We start from the raw sequence: 19,867 nt of genomic DNA on the forward strand, positions 1-19,867 counted from the left end.
TATATACATCTATATATCCAGTTTAATTAAATCGTCACAGAACAAAACAGAGAGATTAAAAGTTTAACATTCTTCCCATTGGTTGAATTTGAACCATGACGTAAAATAATTCTCCGCTCTCAAAATGACCTCCTAATGTTGTGGTTTGCGATAAGGCGATATTCATTTGAAAGATGAAGCGCACATTTTACTAAACTTCAAACGGGGTAGGATTTTCTTCCCTGCAAGGAGTTTATCAAAGGGCGTTAACTCTAAATTTATGCCAGAAAGCGAAACGTGCTGAGAAGAAAACAAAAATTGTATATCGCGAATAAGTCACAAGAATGAAGCTGGTGAGTAGATTTCCTGAGACATGGTGACAATAACGAGTCCGAGTTTAAATGGATTAAATATCACAAAGGGAGTTTTATTCGTGATTGGCATTTGAGTATATTTAGTTTGACAATGAAAAAAGTTTGAAATTGTTTTTGAGGATGTCGTCTATTTTTCTGCAGACTTGCCTCAGCAGCAACCCAAGCAAGCCCTGCTTCGTGCTGTACTTCAAGGGTGTAAGTCTCATGCTCGACTGTGGCTTGGACATTGGGCAGATTCAGCATTTCCTCCCTTTAACAGTCATACCAGGGTAAGCACTGGAATGGATAATAGTATTAGTGAGTTTAGGTTTACCCCACTCTCAGCAATATTCCCTCTACAAGGCAGTTGTCTGTAAATAATCGAGTCTGTACAAGTCCAGTGATCAACAGCATGAGCACTGGTATTTGCAATTGGGAACTGATGACGTGTCAACCAAGTCAGTGAGTCTGACCACCTGATCCTTTTAGCTGCCTCTTACGACAAGCATAGTCGTTTTTTGTAGCAAGCGTGGGTTGCTGAAATCTACTCTATCCTGGATCATCACGGGGGGAATGAATAACAAGAATTGTAAATAACACACACAAATGATTGAAAACAAATATTCCCGTGAAAGCTATGTCATTTATCAGTGAATAAAGATCAACAGGAACTGTATGAAAATATTTTCCAAACACTTATTATATCATTCTTGTAATATTATTTCATTTATTATTTCGTTGATATCAACAAGTTTATCAGTTGTTATTCATGCTATTAAGGTCATGTTACTATCAGTGTGAAACTTCTTAAAGTCCCAGGAAGCCCACAGGACTGATAACTGAAAAATGTTGCTGGATCTGTGAACATGTAACCAGCCCTGAATTAAAAATAGGAAACTAAGATAAGGTGTTAAAATAATGTAATTAATCAATTACATGTAAGTGAGGTAAACTTTAACATGTACGCTCGTACAAAGAAAATAAAAAAAGCCCCCAAACAACTGGGTGGTCAGTGTTAGATAAATGCATTGGCTGATCTGTGGAAGTTATAGCTTGATTGATCATGAACTGTACAGATGTCACCTAGCTACCATAAATGAAAGAAACTGTGTAAAAGTACTCCAATTCTTTTTACTTGTGGGAGTATACAAAGTGCTAGTTGTTCCTCATGAAGATGCAGTTACTCATACACAAACAGACATGGGATTAAGTGCCCAGTTGCTAGAAAATGTATCTTGAGTTCTGTATTAGATTTATGGAGCACTTCCCTCACTCACTCAAGCTCTGCCAGTGATGGTTTAGAGACATAGATGACTTGATCTGAATCATTTTGACTTTTTGACACATTTAATTTGTCTTCTACCCTACCAGTTGCCAGATCTCAAAAGTTCGGACATGGAATCCTGGTGTTGACAGAAAGTCAAAGCTAGGGGAGGATGTGGTAAGTATATAGATCTGCACTGTACTACCAGTATACTGCAATATGTTAGATAATGTGTCTTGGCAATATTTTTCTGAGAACTGATAAATTTGGTAAAGAGCAAATATAAAGTTTTTGGTATTATATTCATGGTTGAAGTGAAAATCTACAGAGACTTTCATTCACAACAGATGTTATACTTGGTTATTCAGTGACCAGCTGTAAAACTGTAAAACAAAAAGTTTATGAAAAAGAAAATAAAATCTCTGACTATGCAACCTATGTTATCAGTAAGGCTGTTATGCAGTCTAAGTAAACTTATCCTCAGTACTTTTCGTTACACACCACCACTGAGTCTAACAAAACTTTATGGGAGGTCGCATCAGGTAACCTCTGGGATAGTCCAATCAGAACACAACTCGCGAAACCAAATCGCGAAAGTGCACATTGGTACATACCTCTTGAACTTTTTATCTCGAAAAGGTTCATAACCGAACGATTCCGAATGCTATTTAGCATACGCTCGCTTCAATGTGATGCACACAGTTTACATACAACCATGACAACGGTGAGTAAACAGTCGCTGAAAATGGTGTTTTTGGCAATATACAAGGATGTCATCTTGCGGAAATATTAGCTAATGGTAACCATGTCAACAGAAACCCCAAAGCGTATATACTGCAGGTCACATAACTGTGTTATGTGCGGATCTATTTGTGGAGAGATCTGTGTCAGTGACCTGAATATTTTGAAAGTCCCTTCGATCCCTAAATAGTAGCCGTTGTCTGATTGGTTAAATCTATTTAACCATCTCGCGTGTGATTGGATGGTTATTGGTTGCTGAAAGGTTACCTGACGCGACCTTCTACTAGGTTTTGTTAGACTCAGTGGTGGAGTGTAAGAAAATACACTGAGACTAAGTTTGCTTAGACTGCCAACATATTAGGCCAGTATTTTCAGGTTTGTTGAACACTATTTGACAAGGGTGTAACCAATCAGATTGCAGGAAACACTCACTGTTGGTTTCTGTTGTCTAGTGTCAGGAGTTAAAAGAGTGCGGTGGTCGTGTGTTTGTGGATGGAACTCCACAGTTTCTCACACCAGAGGTGAGTTGGCACTGATTATCTTGAAGCACCCCTTGCTGGGACTTGTATCTGATGAATGAGTGACAGATAATGGTTTTACACAGTTTTTAGCAGTATTCCAGGAATATCAGAGTGGGGACACCAGAAATGAGCTTCACACATTGCGCCCTTGTGGTAAACCAAATTGGCGTGACAAGTGAATACTTTAGCCACTGGGTTATCCCACCACCCTCTGTTGTATGATGAAATACTATCTATTTGAGACTGTTCAAATTGCTGTCTCACCTTCAGATTTGCAGATTTCGTTTGTCATGCTGAAGACCCAGGTTAGGTTCCCCTCACTGGTATGCTGTGCGCAGTTCATTTCTGGTGTTCCCCATAGTAATATTGATGGAATATCGCTGAAAATGTCATAAAACCAAACACGTTCATTTTTGGACAATGTTGCCATTTGCTAGTAATTGGATAGTATCAGTTGAGTTTGGGTGTTCCTCTCAATAAAGAAGTTGGCATCGATAACTCACTTCCTCATCTGTTTCACATCTAAATGCCATTTAAAGACCTGTTTTGTCGAATAATATATTAAAAAGGTAAATGTCTTTAAACTTTTACATTCAAACATATTGTTATTTGCAGGTGAATATGGTGGATCTCAGCCAGATTGATGCCATCCTTATCTCCAACTACTCATGTATGTTGGCTCTCCCCTACATCACAGAATACACAGGATTCCGGGGAGTCGTTTACTGCACAGAACCCACATTGCAAATAGGAAGGTAGAATAGATGCAGTTGCCATGGTTACAGAATGCAATTATTTTTGAGGGTCATATAATGCACCAAACCCACATTGCAGATTGGAAAGTAGAGTAGATGCAGTTGCCATGGTTGCTGAATACACATTGTTTCGGAGGTAGTGCTTTGCACAGAACCCACAGTGCAGATAGGAAAGAAGAGAGGGTGCAGTTTCCATGGTTACAGAGTCCAAAGTGTTCAGGGGTTAGGATTGTTTACTGGATAGAACCCATGCTGCACGCAAAAAGGTATGGTTGGCCAGTTACCATAGCAATAGATTACAGAAGGCTGGGAAAGCAAGAGACAGAAACTGAGAAAGAGGGGTAATACAAGGAACTGATACTGCAGGTGAATACTCTAACAGACATTCATCTTGATGACTGCATTTGAAACTGATATAGGGAGAAAGCGTCAGTTTCCCTATAGTTACGTTGACAAGCAAATGGTTGACGTCATTAAGCGGATGCTAGTAAGGCAAAGGGATGTAACCATACATGGCAGCATGCAGTCACACATGTTTTGTGTCAGTGATGCTCAGCCATTGTCTTATGTTGCTATGATGTTGCAGGCAGTATATGGAGGAGTTGCTGACGTATGTGGAGAGGAACCCCAGAGCTCACATAGCCACTCGCTGGAAACAACAGGAAATACTCAAGTAGGTATCTTGTTATCCATTAACTGTAGCGATTGGTACAGATTGGTATGAAATCAGTCCTGCTTAGTCAGAGTGGAGTGTGTAAAGGTGAATGGTCAGAGTGGAGTGTGTAAAGGTGAATGTGCACGTGAGGTCAAGATTTACCTGTGTTATGATGAATGTGAGGTGTGAGGTGAAGATATATCTGTGTTATGATGAATGTGAGGTGTGAGGTCAAGATTAATCTGTGTTATGATGAATGTGAGGTGTGAGGTGAAGATTTATCTGTGTTATGGTGAATGTGAGGTGTGAGGTGAAGATTTATCTGTGTTATGATGAATGTGAGGTGTGAAGTCAAGATTTATATGTGTTATGGTGAATGTGAGGTGAGGTCAAGATTTATTTGTGTTATTGTGAATGTGAGGTGTGATGTCAAGATATATCTGTGTTATGGTGAATGTGAGGTGTGAGGTCAAGATATATGTGTTATTGTGAATGTGAGGTGTGAGGTCAAGATATATATGTATTATGGTGAATATGATGTGTGAGGTCAAGATTTATATGTGTTATGGTGAATGTGAGGTGTGAGGTCAAGACATATCTGTGTTATGATGAATGTGAGGTGTGAGGTCAAGATTTATCTGTGTTATGGTGAATGTGAGGTGTGAGGTGAAGATATATCTGTGTTATGATGAATGTGAGGTGTGAGGTCAAGATTGATCTGTGTTATGATGAATGTGAGGTGTGAGGTGAAGATATATCTGTGATATGGTGAATGTGAGGTGTGAGGTCAAGATTTATCTGTGTTATGGTGAATGTGAGGTGTGAGGTGAAGATATATCTGTGTTATGATGAATGTGAGGTGTGAGGTCAAGATTTATCTGTGTTATGATGAACGTGAGGTGTGAGGTCAAGATTTATCTGTGTTATGATGAATGTGAGGTGTGAGGTGAAGATATATTTGTGTTATGATGAATGTGAGGTGTGAGGTGAAGATATATCTGTGTTATGGTGAATGTGAGGTGTGAGGTGAAGATTTATCTGTGTTATGATGAATGTGAGGTGTGAAGTCAAGATTTATATGTGTTATGGTGAATGTGAGGTGAGGTCAAGATTTATTTGTGTTATTGTGAATGTGAGGTGTGATGTCAAGATATATCTGTGTTATGGTGAATGTGAGGTGTGAGGTCAAGATATATCTGTGTTATGATGAACGTGAGGTGTGAGGTCAAGATTTATCTGTGTTATGATGAATGTGAGATGTGACGTCAAGATAGATCTGTGTTATGGTGAATGTGAGGTGTGAGGTCAAGATATATCTGTGAGGTGTGAGGTCATGATATATCTGTGTAATGATGAATGTGAGGTGTGAGGTCATGATTTATATGCGTTATTGTGAACGTGAGGTGTGAGGTCAAGATATATCTGTGAGGTGTGAGGTCAAGATTTATTTGTGTTATGGTGAATGTGATCTTTTTAAAGATGAATGTGAGGTAATCTTGTGCTGTTTACAGGAACTTGCCTCCCCCACTGAAGGAGGCTGTCAAACCAAGTGTATGGAAACAGTGCTACACCCTGCAGGATGTTGAGTCCAGTCTGTCACGGGTGCAGATTGTCGGTTTTAACCAGAAAACAGTGAGTACCCCAAAAATGGTTTTGTTTAAGCAACATCCTGATCATGAACACCTATGCAGTTTGTTCTTCTAGAAAACTCAGTCTGAAAAGAGTTATCTCAGTGTAAATTGTAATGACATATCATTTGATCATATATCTTTCCATGTGCATATGAATGTACATATACAAGTAAATGTGTGTACACTTCTGTTCATGAAAAGGTTCAGTGGGGTAGCCTAGCGGTTTAGAGCATCTGCTTGTCACGTTGAAGACCCAGGTTCAATACCCCATGTAGGTTCAATGGTGTAAAAGCATACTCAGTGTAAACTGTTGCCAGAAATGGCTTGTTTGCGTATTGCTGGTGCAACTGATGTGTGTATTCTGCTGCAGGATATATTTGGCTTGATGATGGTCATGCCCTCCAGCTCGGGGTACAGTCTTGGCAGCTGTAACTGGGTCATTCAGTCAGCTCATGAGAAGGTAACCACAACATTACATTGCCATAAATACATTTACTCCAACTTAATGTGTTGTTTATAAAACATAAAGTTCCATAATAGTATTTTTGACTCTCCTTGGTTTTAATACCAGCATTTCTGTTCGTTTGGCTTCACTGTCTAGCAGTCGCAAGTATCCAGGGCCTAGGTTTTCTAAGCTCTCTTAGCACTAAGATAGTCGTAAGTGCCATATGTTAACATTAACTTACGACTATCTTAGCGCTAAGAGAGTTTTGAAAATCTAGGCCCATAAGGATGTTCTTCAGTAATCCCAAGTGAGCCAGTGGTTCATAATGAAGTAGTCTAAACTTTGATTACGATCGCCCAGCTTTGGAATGTATTGTTCTGATCAGCCTCATTTTAATGTGACATCACTCACTCACTCACTCACTCACTCACTCACTCACTCACTCACTCACTCACTCACTCACTCACTCACTCACTCACTCACTCACTCACTCACTCACTCACTCACTCACTCACTCACTCACTCACTCCTCTACCTATGTTGCAGGTGTGCTATGTGTCTGGTTCATCAACACTGACCACTCATCCAAAGGTAGGTCTATCTGTCTCATACATGTACATATTCACTGATGGACTCTAATGTAAAGCATCAGTCTTATCCTGGATAAATCTTAACTACCAATTCATGCATTACCGCAGATCATTTGCCTAAAGTATGATACAGTGAGATCCCAGATACCCGGACCCCAAATATCTGGGAACCTCGCCTTCCTGTCAATTCTCATATAAAAAGCAGTCTGTTACATTATATAAATGACTGTCTATAACAGAGATTCATTTCCAGACAGCAAATTTTACAGATGAACAGACTAAATCATCACAAAATTAACTCACTTGTCTGCACGAAGGTCTGATCTTCCGCAGATCATGTGAGGTGAAGTGCGAGTGTCCCACGTGTTTTAACATGAGACAAGGTCTGCTAATCTGGACTACAAATGTAATGACCAATTAAAACTACTGCTGTAACCTCGTTACTGTTTCAGCACCAAAGCCTGGATGACAGATATCCAGCTATCTGGAAATTCAGTTATCATGGTTATCCAGACGATGCCAAAACAGATAACCAGGGTCTCAGTGTATTTTGACATGCACTTCATGCCCAGATCATATGGATGTATCAGCTTCTGACAAATGGTTTCTGCAAGATAACAGCAATTAATGAAGGAACATGTTATTGGTTAATACGTACACGATTTTTCCCATCTTGACTGATATCGTTTGCTGTGCTGCCATGTGCATAATTAGTAGCATGTTATTCATTACTGCATCTGACCGGGATTTATAACTGAATCAAACATGAAATAATTATCAAAGACATAGAGATGCAAAATGCAAACCACTCATTGTAATGTATCTCTGAGAACCTCAGAGGCAGGAATGAATGATATTTGAGTATTTTGCAATGTGTTTGTCACATATTCTGTGTGGTTCAGCCAGTAAGTATACAGGTAATAAATAATACCCACTGGTGTAGACAATAAAACACGAAAGAAAGGAACAGCTGTATTTTTTGCAATTTCCGTCTAAACAATAATGGTTGTGGCGCTTTTTAATACATGAACTTATCATCATTGCTGCTAAACTAACACATACACATTTTTAAAAATTGTTGACATTTACACATGCAGACAAATTTATCTAAACAAAAGCTGAAGAAGGCGTTATCCAGTCAAATGCAAGGTGATTCCCCCACAAGGTCTTCATGGCTGATTCAGAAGCCAGAGGTGCAGTGTTATAGTGGTTAAAGTGTTTGCTTGCCATGCCGAAGACCAGGGTTCAAATATAAACATGTATGGGTGCATGTGAAGATCATTTCTGGTGTCACTTGCCATGATATTGCTGTGATATTGCTAAAAATGGCATAAGATCATACTCACTTCATAGCCCAGTTTACTGAATCTCTGATGAGTATTGACAACTGCGGACTACACAGGTAAGATTTGGATTGTTGTTTCCTTTCAACAATGTGTCAATACCTGCATCAAGCATTACTCTCAAAACCATTTGTAGACTTAGACGTGTTTCCCAATGTTTGCAGCCCATGGAGCAAGCGCCATTACGGAACAGCGACATCCTCATCCTTAGTTGCCTGACTCAGACCCCTCTGGCCAACCCCGACCCGATGATAGGGGAGTTCTGTGTCAATGCAGGTAAATCTCCATAGTGACTATCCGCATGACAGCAGCTGGTTGTGAAGGAAGCCTTCCTTATTAAAGATACAATACAGTCGTCTTGTTAATCCAACCTCCAACCAACCTACACATAATTTAGTGTCTTTTAATTAGTCCAACATTCTCGTTAATCCAACAGTTTGCTGTGCAGCAGACAATGTCGGATGAACAATGTCATTAATCCAACCTCCATATCTGACAATCAGCTTTATCCAACGCTTTTGTTGGTAACAAATTGAATAAACATAATTTAGTCTCATTTACTTAGTCCAACATTCTCGTTAATCCAACAATTTGCAGTGCAGCAGACAATGTCAGATGAACAAGACTTGACTGTATTTTGGCCTATATTTAACATATTGGGATCATATGCACTCACTGTTGGCAAGAAAAGACTTACTATCCCATTCAACTTCAAATACTTTCAATAATTGAAACTTCAAGGTGAACAGCTTGCAAACAAATACACTTGTCATATATAGAATGTAAACTGACGCATGAGGCAGAGATTGGGAAAGAGAACTTTGACAATGGCCATTTTCAGGATTATTAGCCACTTTCTGAATTTAGAACACAGTCAGACCTTGTTTAGCCAAACACTTTGTTTTTTTATTGAATTGTTCGGATATATGAATCATTCGGATGTCTGAATCAGGACCTAGTCAGCTACACGTGAAACAAAACAACATTGAAGCATAACTACGTTGTACACATGAACATTCTTTAGTCAACTTAACATCTGGGATTATGTTACGTGTCTGTAATGATTTGTAATTTGTCTTTAAGGAGACTGCTTCCCATGCCAACTTGACCATCCGTAATGCTTGCCGCAAATTCACTTGTTTCCTATAATGTGCCTTAAAAGTCTGTATGATTCCTGCATCCATGGGTTGGATGTGTGTGGTTGTGTTCGGTGGCATTAAATGGACAGTAACTTTCGTCAGTTTAAGATTCTTGCACTTGTGACTCGCTGCATTGTCAATAAGCAATAACACCCGCCTTCTACGTGATCTTATCTGTAGGTAAAAAAAAAAAAAGCAGCCAATCACGGAAGAGATCTGCCGTTATTATTTATGCTTAACCAATCAACAATTCGGGCATGTTGGGCAAGCTGGCTAAGGCGCCAGGCTAGTGATCCAGCGGGGTTGAGGTTTCGGGATCGAGCCCACCTGTGACCGGGTGTAAAAACCTTGGAGTCAACTTTGTGTGCAGACTCTTTCAGTGTTGTCAGAACCCTTAGTGTACAGTACACAACCCTGTGCACTTAAAAGAACCCACAAATCCGTTGGTATATGACCAGATGGTGGCCACATGAACACGTGCATACACCTAGTTGCAGGTACAGCAACGTGCAGTAAACTTGGACAAAGTGCTGTGACTATGTGTCCCAGTCCACCCAGCTGTCAATTGGGTACCTTGTTAGGATGAGAGAGCCACAATAAAACTCGGTGCGCCTAGTGGCAGCAAGAGTTGTATACTCCCCAGGGAGTTGAGATTGAAATGCGATGTGCTGTTGAGATTGACATCCGGTGATCTAGGGAAAAATATCAGCGCCTTGAGCATGCACTAGTGCGTGGATATGTGCACTATATAAATATCCAGTCCATCTATCTATCTAATTCGACTCGGTGTAAACTCAGTGTCAAACTTTAATTGTTTCTTCTCTAATTAACCTACATGCCCGGTGATAAATACATGTCTTCAATGAACAATAAATTAGCTAGCTAGACACACAATGAACTGGCAAGCGGTAGACATGATAGACTTCGTGCTTTGATATCTCGCCAACAACAAAGGTAAAAGCAGTGATGACTGTTAGTAAGTGGTACACATCCGACATCTTGCCGACGTCAGCTTTTTCAGATATGCATGGCAAATTTGTACACATTTTGATTTTTCGTAGGCAAAATTGATTGTTCGGGTACGGAAACCAGACATTCGGTAATACGATTAAATTGTCACTAGAAAAACTCGTTTCTTGTGAAGAATGTTTGGAAACCGAGATATTCAGATATACAAGGTTTGTTACTCAGGGTTATTTCCCCTGGGTGTTTCAGAATACTGTAACACATGTACTGCTCTTAACAAACTGAAGAAGTATGTCAGTGTATGCTTGTAAATCAACTTAAGTTAAGTTGCATCCCTGGAAGAGTATCTTTTTTAGTTTCTCATGTTGATATTCAACAATTCTGTGATATTTTTTCAGCTGTGACCATAAAGAATGGAGGTAATGTACTTGTCCCATGCTACCCTTCAGGCGTGACCTATGACCTGTTTGAGTGTCTGTCAGGTCACATGGACCAATGTGGCCTCGCCCATGTCCCCCTCTACTTCTTGTCTCCAGTCTCTGACAGCACTCTGGCATACTCCAACATATTTGCAGAATGGTAAGTCTCCAATACAGGCATACTCCACTAATCCACTCCATACAGACACCTCCAGTTTCGGGTGGTGGGGTATCCTAGTGGTTAAAACATATGTTCATCATACCGACGACCCAGTCGTATGATTCCTCACGTTGGCATAGCTGTTTGTTGCAAATGCAGCATAAAAGTAAACTCACTCAAGTCCAGTTCGAATGGCATTGACTGTGCCTTCCACAAAAGACACAGGTCAACAGTTTTCTTCTTTAAAGTCAAACACCTTGTAATTCACCTCGGGTGCTTTATGACTCTAAATGGGAGATGTTTGTAGCTCAGTGTCGTAAAAGGACAAGGAATCCTTTGGAAGGCTACGTTCAGTTTTTCGTTGACTGTTAGCTGTATTACCAGACAACTAAGAAGTTGCTAGGTTACCATTTGTTCCATCAGGTTGCAACATGCTGAAATGTGTTGTGATTATTTGAATAAATTGAAACACCAGCGCTATAAATATTCATGTCCACATGCGACAAATGTAAGACCGACTCTGCCTCTGCCATTGTGAAAGTTTTTAGCATGAATGAGTGTTCAAAGGGAGGTAATTCTAAGTGCAGAGAAGCAATGTTTGGAGTTGTGCATTATATATGAGATGGGGAATTTGCATTGTTTTGTGTTTGATATTATGGTTATATAACAAATATTCTGATTTATGTAGCTTTATTTATGAAGATTTGTATTATGAGTTTCATGTATGTTTTCAGGTTGTCCCAATCCAAGCAGTCGAAAGTGTATCTACCTGAACCCCCCTTCCCACATGCAGAGGTAAATGCAGACTGTTATTTTTCTCACACTTGAACAAAATACTTTGCTAAATAAGTTGATAATTATACATACGTACGTATAAACTATATATTTTTGTCATGTTTCAGCTTGTCAGCTTAGGAAGATTGAAGAACTTCAAGAGTGTCCATGGTAAATTGATATTACATCTGTCCCCAAGTACCATGAATTTTAAACACTGAAATTTAGAGGAAATTTCATCATGGATACTTAATTCAATATTGCGTTCCAGGTTTTGTTAGGGGTCTTATAATTCAAATACAATATGAACAAATCTCAAGGTCTGCTGGACCCCCTTAATTTTTTGTCCCTGACATACAGGGTATATCATCGTTACACGCCTTATACAACATTGTGTTACAGATGGTCTTGGCACAGACTTCAAGACACCATGTGTGATGTTTGCTGGTCACCCCTCCCTGAGGCTGGGGGATGCTGTCCACTTCATAGAACTGTGGGGCAAGTCTGCCAGCAACACTGTCATATTTACAGGTCAGGATAACCACTTGTTATTGTTGGGCCAATGAGCTTTTGTAGGGCCTCTTGTAGAAGAGGACCAGAATATGTTGTGCCATATTCACTGGTCAGGGCAACTATTGAGTTATTGTAGGACCTCTTAGAGAATGGGACCTGAATATGTTGTGCCATATTCACTCGTCAGGGCAACTATTGAGTTATTGTAGGGCCTCTTAGAGAATGGGACCTGAATATCTTGTGTCATATTCACAGGTCAGGGTAACTATTGAGTCATTGTAAGACCTCTTAGAGAATAGGACCTGAATAACTTGTGTCTCATTCACGGGTCAGGACAACTATTGAGTTATTGTAGGACCTCTTGTAGAATCGGATCTGAATATCTTGCTTCATATTTACAGGTCAGGGCAACCACTGAGTTGTATGGCCTCTTTTAGAATCGGACCTGCATAACTTGTGGCTTATTCACTTTCTACTTCAAATTTTAGACATGTCTAAATTCATATTGATATCTGCTTCCAATTTCAGAGCCTGACTTTCCATATTTAGAAGCACTTGGACCATTCCAGCCCTTAGCGATGAGGGTAGGCAGATTGTTTTGTTTTGAATGGTTGTCAATCTCAGTCTTGCAAAAATTTATTTCGAGTGAGTTGGTGGACGACAACCTGGGAGTTTTCTTGTTGATATAACCAGCTTTTTGTTGCAGGTGTGTTACTGTCCCATAGATACCAGTCTCAGCTTTGCCCAGGCCAACAAGCTCATCAAAGATCTGCGCCCGCTTCACCTTGTAGTGGCAGAAACTTACACCTCACCTCCACTGCTTGCTCCACAGAGGACAGACCTCACCATATCATGGGTATGACATCTCATCTTGGTGACCTCACCATATCATGGGTCTGACATCTCACCTTGGTGAGCTCACCATATCATGGGTATAACATCTCACCATGGTGACCTCACTATATCATGAGTATGTCATCTCACATTGGTGACTTCACCATATCATTGGTATGACATCTCACTTTGGTGACCTCACCATATCATGGGTATGGCATCTCACCTTGGTAACCTCACCATATCATGGGTATGGCATCTCACCTTGGTGACCTCACCATATCATGGGTATGGCATCTCACCTTGGTGAGCTTACCATATTATGAGTGTAACATGTCACTTTGGTGACCTCACCATGTCATGGTTATGACATCTCATCTTGGTGACCTCACCATATCATGTGTATGACATCTCACCTTGGTGACCTCACCATATCATGGGTATGACATCTCACTTTGGTGACCTCACCATATCATGGGTATGGCATCTCACCTTGGTAACCTCACCATATCATGGGTATGGCATCTCACCTTGGTGACCTCACCATATCATGGGTATGGCATCTCACCTTGGTGAGCTTACCATATTATGAGTGTAACATGTCACTTTGGTGACCTCACCATGTCATGGTTATGACATCTCATCTTGGTGACCTCACCATGTCATGGTTATGACATCTCACCTTGGTGACCTCACCATATCATGGGTATGACATCTCACTTTGATGACGTCACCATATCATGGGTATGACATCTCATCGTGGTGACCACACCATATATCACCAGACCTCTGCATATGATATGATGGACTTCACCATATCATGGGTATAACAGACCTCACCATATCATAGCTATGACAGACCTAACTATGTCATGAGTAAAATAGACCACACTTGGAAATGACTGACTCACTGGAATATGACAGTTGTTACCTAGATATGACAGATCTTACCTGTGAGTCCTTTATTGAAAGTGTTGTACCCATAATGCTGAGCGCCAGGCAGGGACAAACAAGCACCAAAAGTTAATGTCTCTTGGGATGACGTGACCTTCTGCCCTTCAGGCGGATGCTCTAACCACTCCACCACGGAAGCGACCTGCAATGGTCGGACAGTGTAAGGTGAATGTGTTACACATGTTTGTGTATTCAGCTGCATTTGGTGGTGTCTGATCATCTCCACAGCCCATGCCTTCACATGAAGACGTTTGGTGGTGTTTGATCATCTCCACAGCCCATGCCTTCACATGAACACGTTTGGTGGTGTTTGATCATCTCCACAGCCCATGCCTTCACGTGAAGACGTTTGGTGGTGTTTGATCATCTCCACAGCCCATGCCTTCACATGAACACGTTTGGTGGTGTCTGATCATCTCCACAGCCCATGCCTTCACATGAAGACGTTTGGTGGTGTTTGATCATCTCCACAGCCCATGCCTTCACGTGAAGACGTTTGGTGGTGTTTGATCATCTCCACAGCCCATGCCTTCACATGAACACGTTTGGTGGTGTCTGATCATCTCCACAGCCCATGCCTTCACATGAAGACGTTTGGTGGTGTCTGATCATCTCCACAGCCCATGCCTTCACGTGAAGACGTTTGGTGGTGTTTGATCATCTCCACAGCCCATGCCTTCACATGAACACGTTTGGTGGTGTCTGATCATCTCCACAGCCCATGCCTTCACATGAAGACGATTGATGGTGTTTGATCATCTCCACAGCCCATGCCTTCGCGTGAAGACGTTTGGTGGTGTTTGATCATCTCCACAGCCCATGCCTTCACGTGAAGACGTTTGGAAGAAGCAGAAGTTGTAGTGTGTATTGGTTGCAGGTCATTGAACAACTGTGGCCAGAAGTCTTCATATACTTTGTTTCAAATGTTTACACTCACCAGTGTAAACATAGCCACTTACTTCAGGCAGCTGTTCTTAATTAGATTTTGCAAAATATTACATACTGTTAAAAGGCAGTGTTTACATAAGAACTGATGTATTGGAAAACATATTCGTAATGTTGAATTACTTAGTGAACTCAAGAATTAACAGCCTGTGGTGTAACACAGTGATTGATATGGCTAGTATATTGCTGACTGCAGCTTTAAAAATATCTGCTCACCTTGAAGCAACCAAAGATATAGCTGACTAGCTATACTAAGTCAAAAAAGAAACTTCACATTCTTTCTTCAGGGCACTATAAAAGAACAAGAGATGGTAAGATGGTTAAATTGTTATTATTTCATTGCTGAGATCTGTGTGATGTACTTGATACACTGACAGTGCCACAATCAGTTCCATTAGGCTACACCGCCCTTTCAAAACATGGGTATACAGCATGTCAAGTCACAAGAATATAAATTCAAAATTTCTCAGTTCAGTATTGTGTATGGCTGCCCCGTGCATTCACCACTCCCAAATACTGTCTCCTCATCAGCTGCCTGATGCTTGTTAACTCATGGTTGGGGATTCTAGGTTGGTTGGTTCCTAGGACCACGAAGCCTTGTCTCAAGTGCATCCCAAACATGCTCTATTGGATTAAGGTCAGGGGACCACAATGACCAGTCCATGATGTTGATTCCAGCGTTTTGAAGTAAATTTCATGTCAACATCGTGGTATGCGTCCGAGCATTATTATGCTGGAACTGTAGACCTGGGCCATGAGCCGCTATGAAAGGAAGGAGTTCAGGGCTGAACACCCTGCGGTAAGCAGCAGTTGTGAGGTTTCCACAGATGACCAGAAGTCGGGAGCGGTTGTTCCCACAGAAAGCACCCCACACCATTCAACTTCCGCAACCAAATCTGTTGGCACTAGCGTCATTAGCACGATGAATGAATGGGTTTGAGTGGGTTTTGCAAAAGTTTTTCTTGAGTCGAAAGATAGGGATCCCATTTCGGATACATAGATGTATCATCAGAGAAAAATTATTCATTATTTATAAAAATTTCATTTTGTGAAGTTTCTTTTTTGACTCAGTATATATTGGACTATGTGTAACCTTGATAATAACAGTAAACATACACTTAACATGGAAGGAGTGTAATTATGAATACCTGCTTTCAGGAACCAGCACCCCTGACATACAAGCGAGGGGAGATCCTGTCATTGCCCATCAAGAGGCAGTATGAGAATGTTCACATCCACCCAGAGGTAGGTGTTGTACACTTGTAAACCTGCTATACTGTACACTTATTTTCATGTTTTACTGTACTCTTATTTTCATGTTTCATGTTTTACCATACACTTATTTTCATGTTTAACTGTACACATATTTTTGTGTTTTACTGTACACTTATTTTCCTGTTTTACCGTACATTTATTTTCATGTTATGTTGTACACTTCTTTTCCTGTTTTATCGTACACTTATTTTATGCTTTTACTGTAAATTTATTTTCATGTTTTATTGTACAGTTATATTCATATTTTACTCTACACTTATTTTCATATTTTACTGTACATTTATTTTCATATTTTACTGTACACCTATTTTCATGTTTTACCGTACACTTGTTTTGTGTTATACTGTATACTGATAGACCTCCATTACCTAACACTTGTGAACTTGGTAAACTTGAATTTCTCCACATTTTTAATATCTGACGTGAGACACCTTTGATAACCAGATCTGAACTGCTAGTATTATCCTGAATGGCGAACATGTTCCTAGCAACCTATGGCTATTGTAGGAGGTGGCTCAATGGATGGGGTGTTCAAGCTTGGTTGATGCTTGTCATCATTTCCTGTGCATAGGTCGATGTTTATAATCACAGTCAGTTAATTGTCTAGTCAAACTTTTGGTTTTGTGTCTTCCGTCATATAGTTGCAGTACTGCTTAGTGAGGTATTCAGCAAGAAAACAAACAGATCTACTAGCAAACAAGGAAAAGTTGAGCACCAAGCTGACAGTTGACTCGTGCTGGAACCGGACAGTTGAATCGTGATTTTGCCTTGTATTAGAACCTGACAGTTGACTTGTACTTGAACTTGACAGTTGACTCGTATTAACATGTGTGAGCAAAGGGGCCCAAGGTTGTCCACGATCATGTGCTGCACCAACTATGTGAGTGTCTTGTGAACAAGGTGTGTGCAGCTACACGGGGAATCAATTCATGCACTAGTCACCATATAGTTGCAGTACTGCTTAGCGAGGTATTCAGCAAGAAAACAAACAGACCTATTAGCAAACAAGGAAAAGTTGAGCACCAAGCTGACAGTTGACTAGTAGATCTGTTTGACTCGTAATAGAACCTGACAGTTGCCTTGTATTAGAACCTGACAGTTGACTTGTACTAGAACTTGACAGTTGACTTGTATTAACATGTATGAGCAAAGGGGCCCAAGGTTGTCCACGATCAAGTGCTGCACCAACTATGTGAGTGTCTTGTGAACAAGGTGTGTGCAGCTACACGGGGAATCAATTCATGCACTAGTCACCATCAGCTGTACCTTTGACAACCAAAATGGGTTTGCTCATTGCCATGTCCCCCCTACTTATCGTAAACATGTTTTCTGCGCTGGTCCAAAGTATGTTTACATAGCTCCAGATAATTTTTCAAGCAATTGGGTATTTACTCCCATGTCTGTTTATGTATGAGTAATTGCATTTTTTCAGGAATTACCAGCATGCTGTATACACCACTAATTAAAAGAAATTGAGTACTTTTACACAGAGTATATAAATATATATGCATCTCAATAGACTAAAAGTTTTTGGGCAGTCATTACTAAATACTCAACATGGAAGTCATGTGACTATTAGAGTAAAACCTGGTTATGGCTTGAATAGTATATGTCTATATAGGCACGACCTACCATTAACAAATGCTGTTGTAAATGTTTGGTGCCATGACGAATCATATGCAAGCCAATTTAGTTAAATGAGCAATGTACGCAGGTACATAGGTGTTATAGATCTAGTTGGTTTTCAGTGATTCTTATGCGTTTTTTGTATTCCCAGATTTGTAAATAATTGAGTAAATGTGATTTTCATTGAGTAAAAAACACAAATACGTGCCTTATCTGGAGCTGTGTCCTTTTTGGCCACTACATGACAGATTGTTGACACCTTCAAACCTTGCACAATTGTTCTCTTTATAAGTTGCCTTCCTTGTGTTTTAGTTGGCTGAAACATTGGAACCAATCGAAGTCAAACCAGGCACTGCTGTATCCATGGTAACAGGCTCCTTGGAGGTTCGTGACAACAACTACGTTTTGAAGGTCAGTATCCATTCCATTTGGAAAATCAGACTAAGGTATTTACTATTACAAAAACAATTAAACTACCACAGTGATACTCTATTGTATTAGAATTTGCTGTGCACAGCCATCTTGCTGTAAGGCCTGTGTAAAATGCCGTTGGGCCTGTGTAAAATGCTGTTTGGCCTGATTAAAATTATTTTCGACCTGTGTAAAATGCTGTTCGGTCCATGTAAAATGCTTTTGGGCCTGAGAAGAATGATTTTGGACCTGTGTAAAATGCTGTTGGCCTTTGTAAAATGCTGTTTTGCAATGAAATATTGACATACAGAAAATATTTGTCTGAATTTAATGCATGACAATAAGTGAAGTGTAAGGAATCATTTCTTGGGTTGACTGACTCTCCTTGCAGCCCATACAGAAGGATCCTGTTGCTGGTGACAAGCGTAAGCTGGATGGATCCAAGTCCAAATCCTATTTGTTTGGATCCCCCAACATTCAGTCCTTCGTAGATGATCTTGACAAGGTAAAACTGCTTGACTGTTGGGATGTATGAAATTTGCAAGTCTGTGGGCTCAAGTCCCCTGTAATCCATACTTGTTTTGAAAATTGGTAAAAGACAAATTGGTAAGAGATGTTTGCCAACTTGCACAAGGTGCAACCGAAGATAAAAACTTTGTTGCACCAGACTAATTTCAGATAGACTGTTTTTATTGCAAGAAAGAAATAATGCTGTTTAATTTTTAGATGCTTTTTCTGAAGTTTACCCACTCAAAAATTTATTTGCACCCGGTGCAAGTTAGGCTAATTACAAGGTTGCCCTTTGTAATATTAGGTTGTACCATATCAAGTTACAAAACACTAAATCACGTCCTGAAAAAGGATTGTGAAATGGCTCCTTGTACACAGTGCGTTGTGTCTGTTTCCAGGCAGGTGTGTCCTGCATCAAGGTGGAAGAGACCGGAAATGGAACCATCATTCATCTGGTGAGGCAGAAATCTCAGTTGAGCTGTGATCATTCAAAACATTATCTGCCTTTCGTATATGGAAGGAAACTAACTATCACTGGGGCTCCGCACTACAAAAATCATAAGCCTTTAATATACTATATACTATATACTATATACTATATACATGTACTGTATACTGTATACTATATACTATATACTATATACTATATACTATATACTATATACTGTATATGCTTATGATAGTTAGTAATTTTATAAACATTGTCTGGAATGGGTTCCTGGCTTGCATCTGTTGTCATTATAATTGGAGTTGAAGGTAAACAGATTGTTTGATGCCTAATGGTAGTTTCGGGCAGAATGGTTACTGTGTGTGATCTGGTTGACTGTATGTAATCATATAGCAATGGTGTGGAATGATGGTAATACTTTCAACAACTGGATGTCTAAGTGATAACTCAGTTATCTACAGCCTTCCATCATACAAATGGAGGATGAGTGTTCACTTCCTTGTATCAGAGGCGTGTTACTGCCACTGATGTTTTTGGGGTCGACAGGGTCTGAAAGTTTCACACAGATTACCTTTGGTACCAGCTTTTTATCCCCTCAGCATGTAATGCGGGGGGA

At 40.1% G+C, this 19,867-nt stretch overlaps 1 protein-coding gene across 1 annotated transcript in view; it reads left to right on the forward strand.

Annotated features, from left to right (window-relative positions):
* The first annotated feature begins 237 nt into the window (after positions 1-237).
* LOC137298068 (integrator complex subunit 9-like) overlaps positions 238-19,867 on the forward strand; it is a 37,644-nt gene continuing 18,014 nt past the window's right edge. The window contains exons 1-20 of the mRNA XM_067830120.1: positions 238-332; positions 495-622; positions 1,704-1,773; positions 2,790-2,858; positions 3,474-3,613; positions 4,200-4,286; positions 5,780-5,900; positions 6,270-6,359; positions 6,891-6,935; positions 8,442-8,553; positions 10,781-10,961; positions 11,696-11,756; positions 11,864-11,906; positions 12,138-12,266; positions 12,777-12,832; positions 12,955-13,104; positions 16,140-16,226; positions 18,195-18,293; positions 18,685-18,798; positions 19,202-19,258. Coding sequence (XP_067686221.1) covers positions 324-332; positions 495-622; positions 1,704-1,773; positions 2,790-2,858; positions 3,474-3,613; positions 4,200-4,286; positions 5,780-5,900; positions 6,270-6,359; positions 6,891-6,935; positions 8,442-8,553; positions 10,781-10,961; positions 11,696-11,756; positions 11,864-11,906; positions 12,138-12,266; positions 12,777-12,832; positions 12,955-13,104; positions 16,140-16,226; positions 18,195-18,293; positions 18,685-18,798; positions 19,202-19,258 — 1,848 coding nt within the window. The 5' untranslated portion in view covers positions 238-323. The remainder of the gene's footprint in view (positions 333-494; positions 623-1,703; positions 1,774-2,789; positions 2,859-3,473; positions 3,614-4,199; positions 4,287-5,779; positions 5,901-6,269; positions 6,360-6,890; positions 6,936-8,441; positions 8,554-10,780; positions 10,962-11,695; positions 11,757-11,863; positions 11,907-12,137; positions 12,267-12,776; positions 12,833-12,954; positions 13,105-16,139; positions 16,227-18,194; positions 18,294-18,684; positions 18,799-19,201; positions 19,259-19,867) is intronic.

The sequence above is a fragment of the Haliotis asinina genome, chromosome 10 (assembly GCF_037392515.1).
Source record: "Haliotis asinina isolate JCU_RB_2024 chromosome 10, JCU_Hal_asi_v2, whole genome shotgun sequence".
NCBI classification, from domain to species: domain Eukaryota; kingdom Metazoa; phylum Mollusca; class Gastropoda; order Lepetellida; family Haliotidae; genus Haliotis; species Haliotis asinina.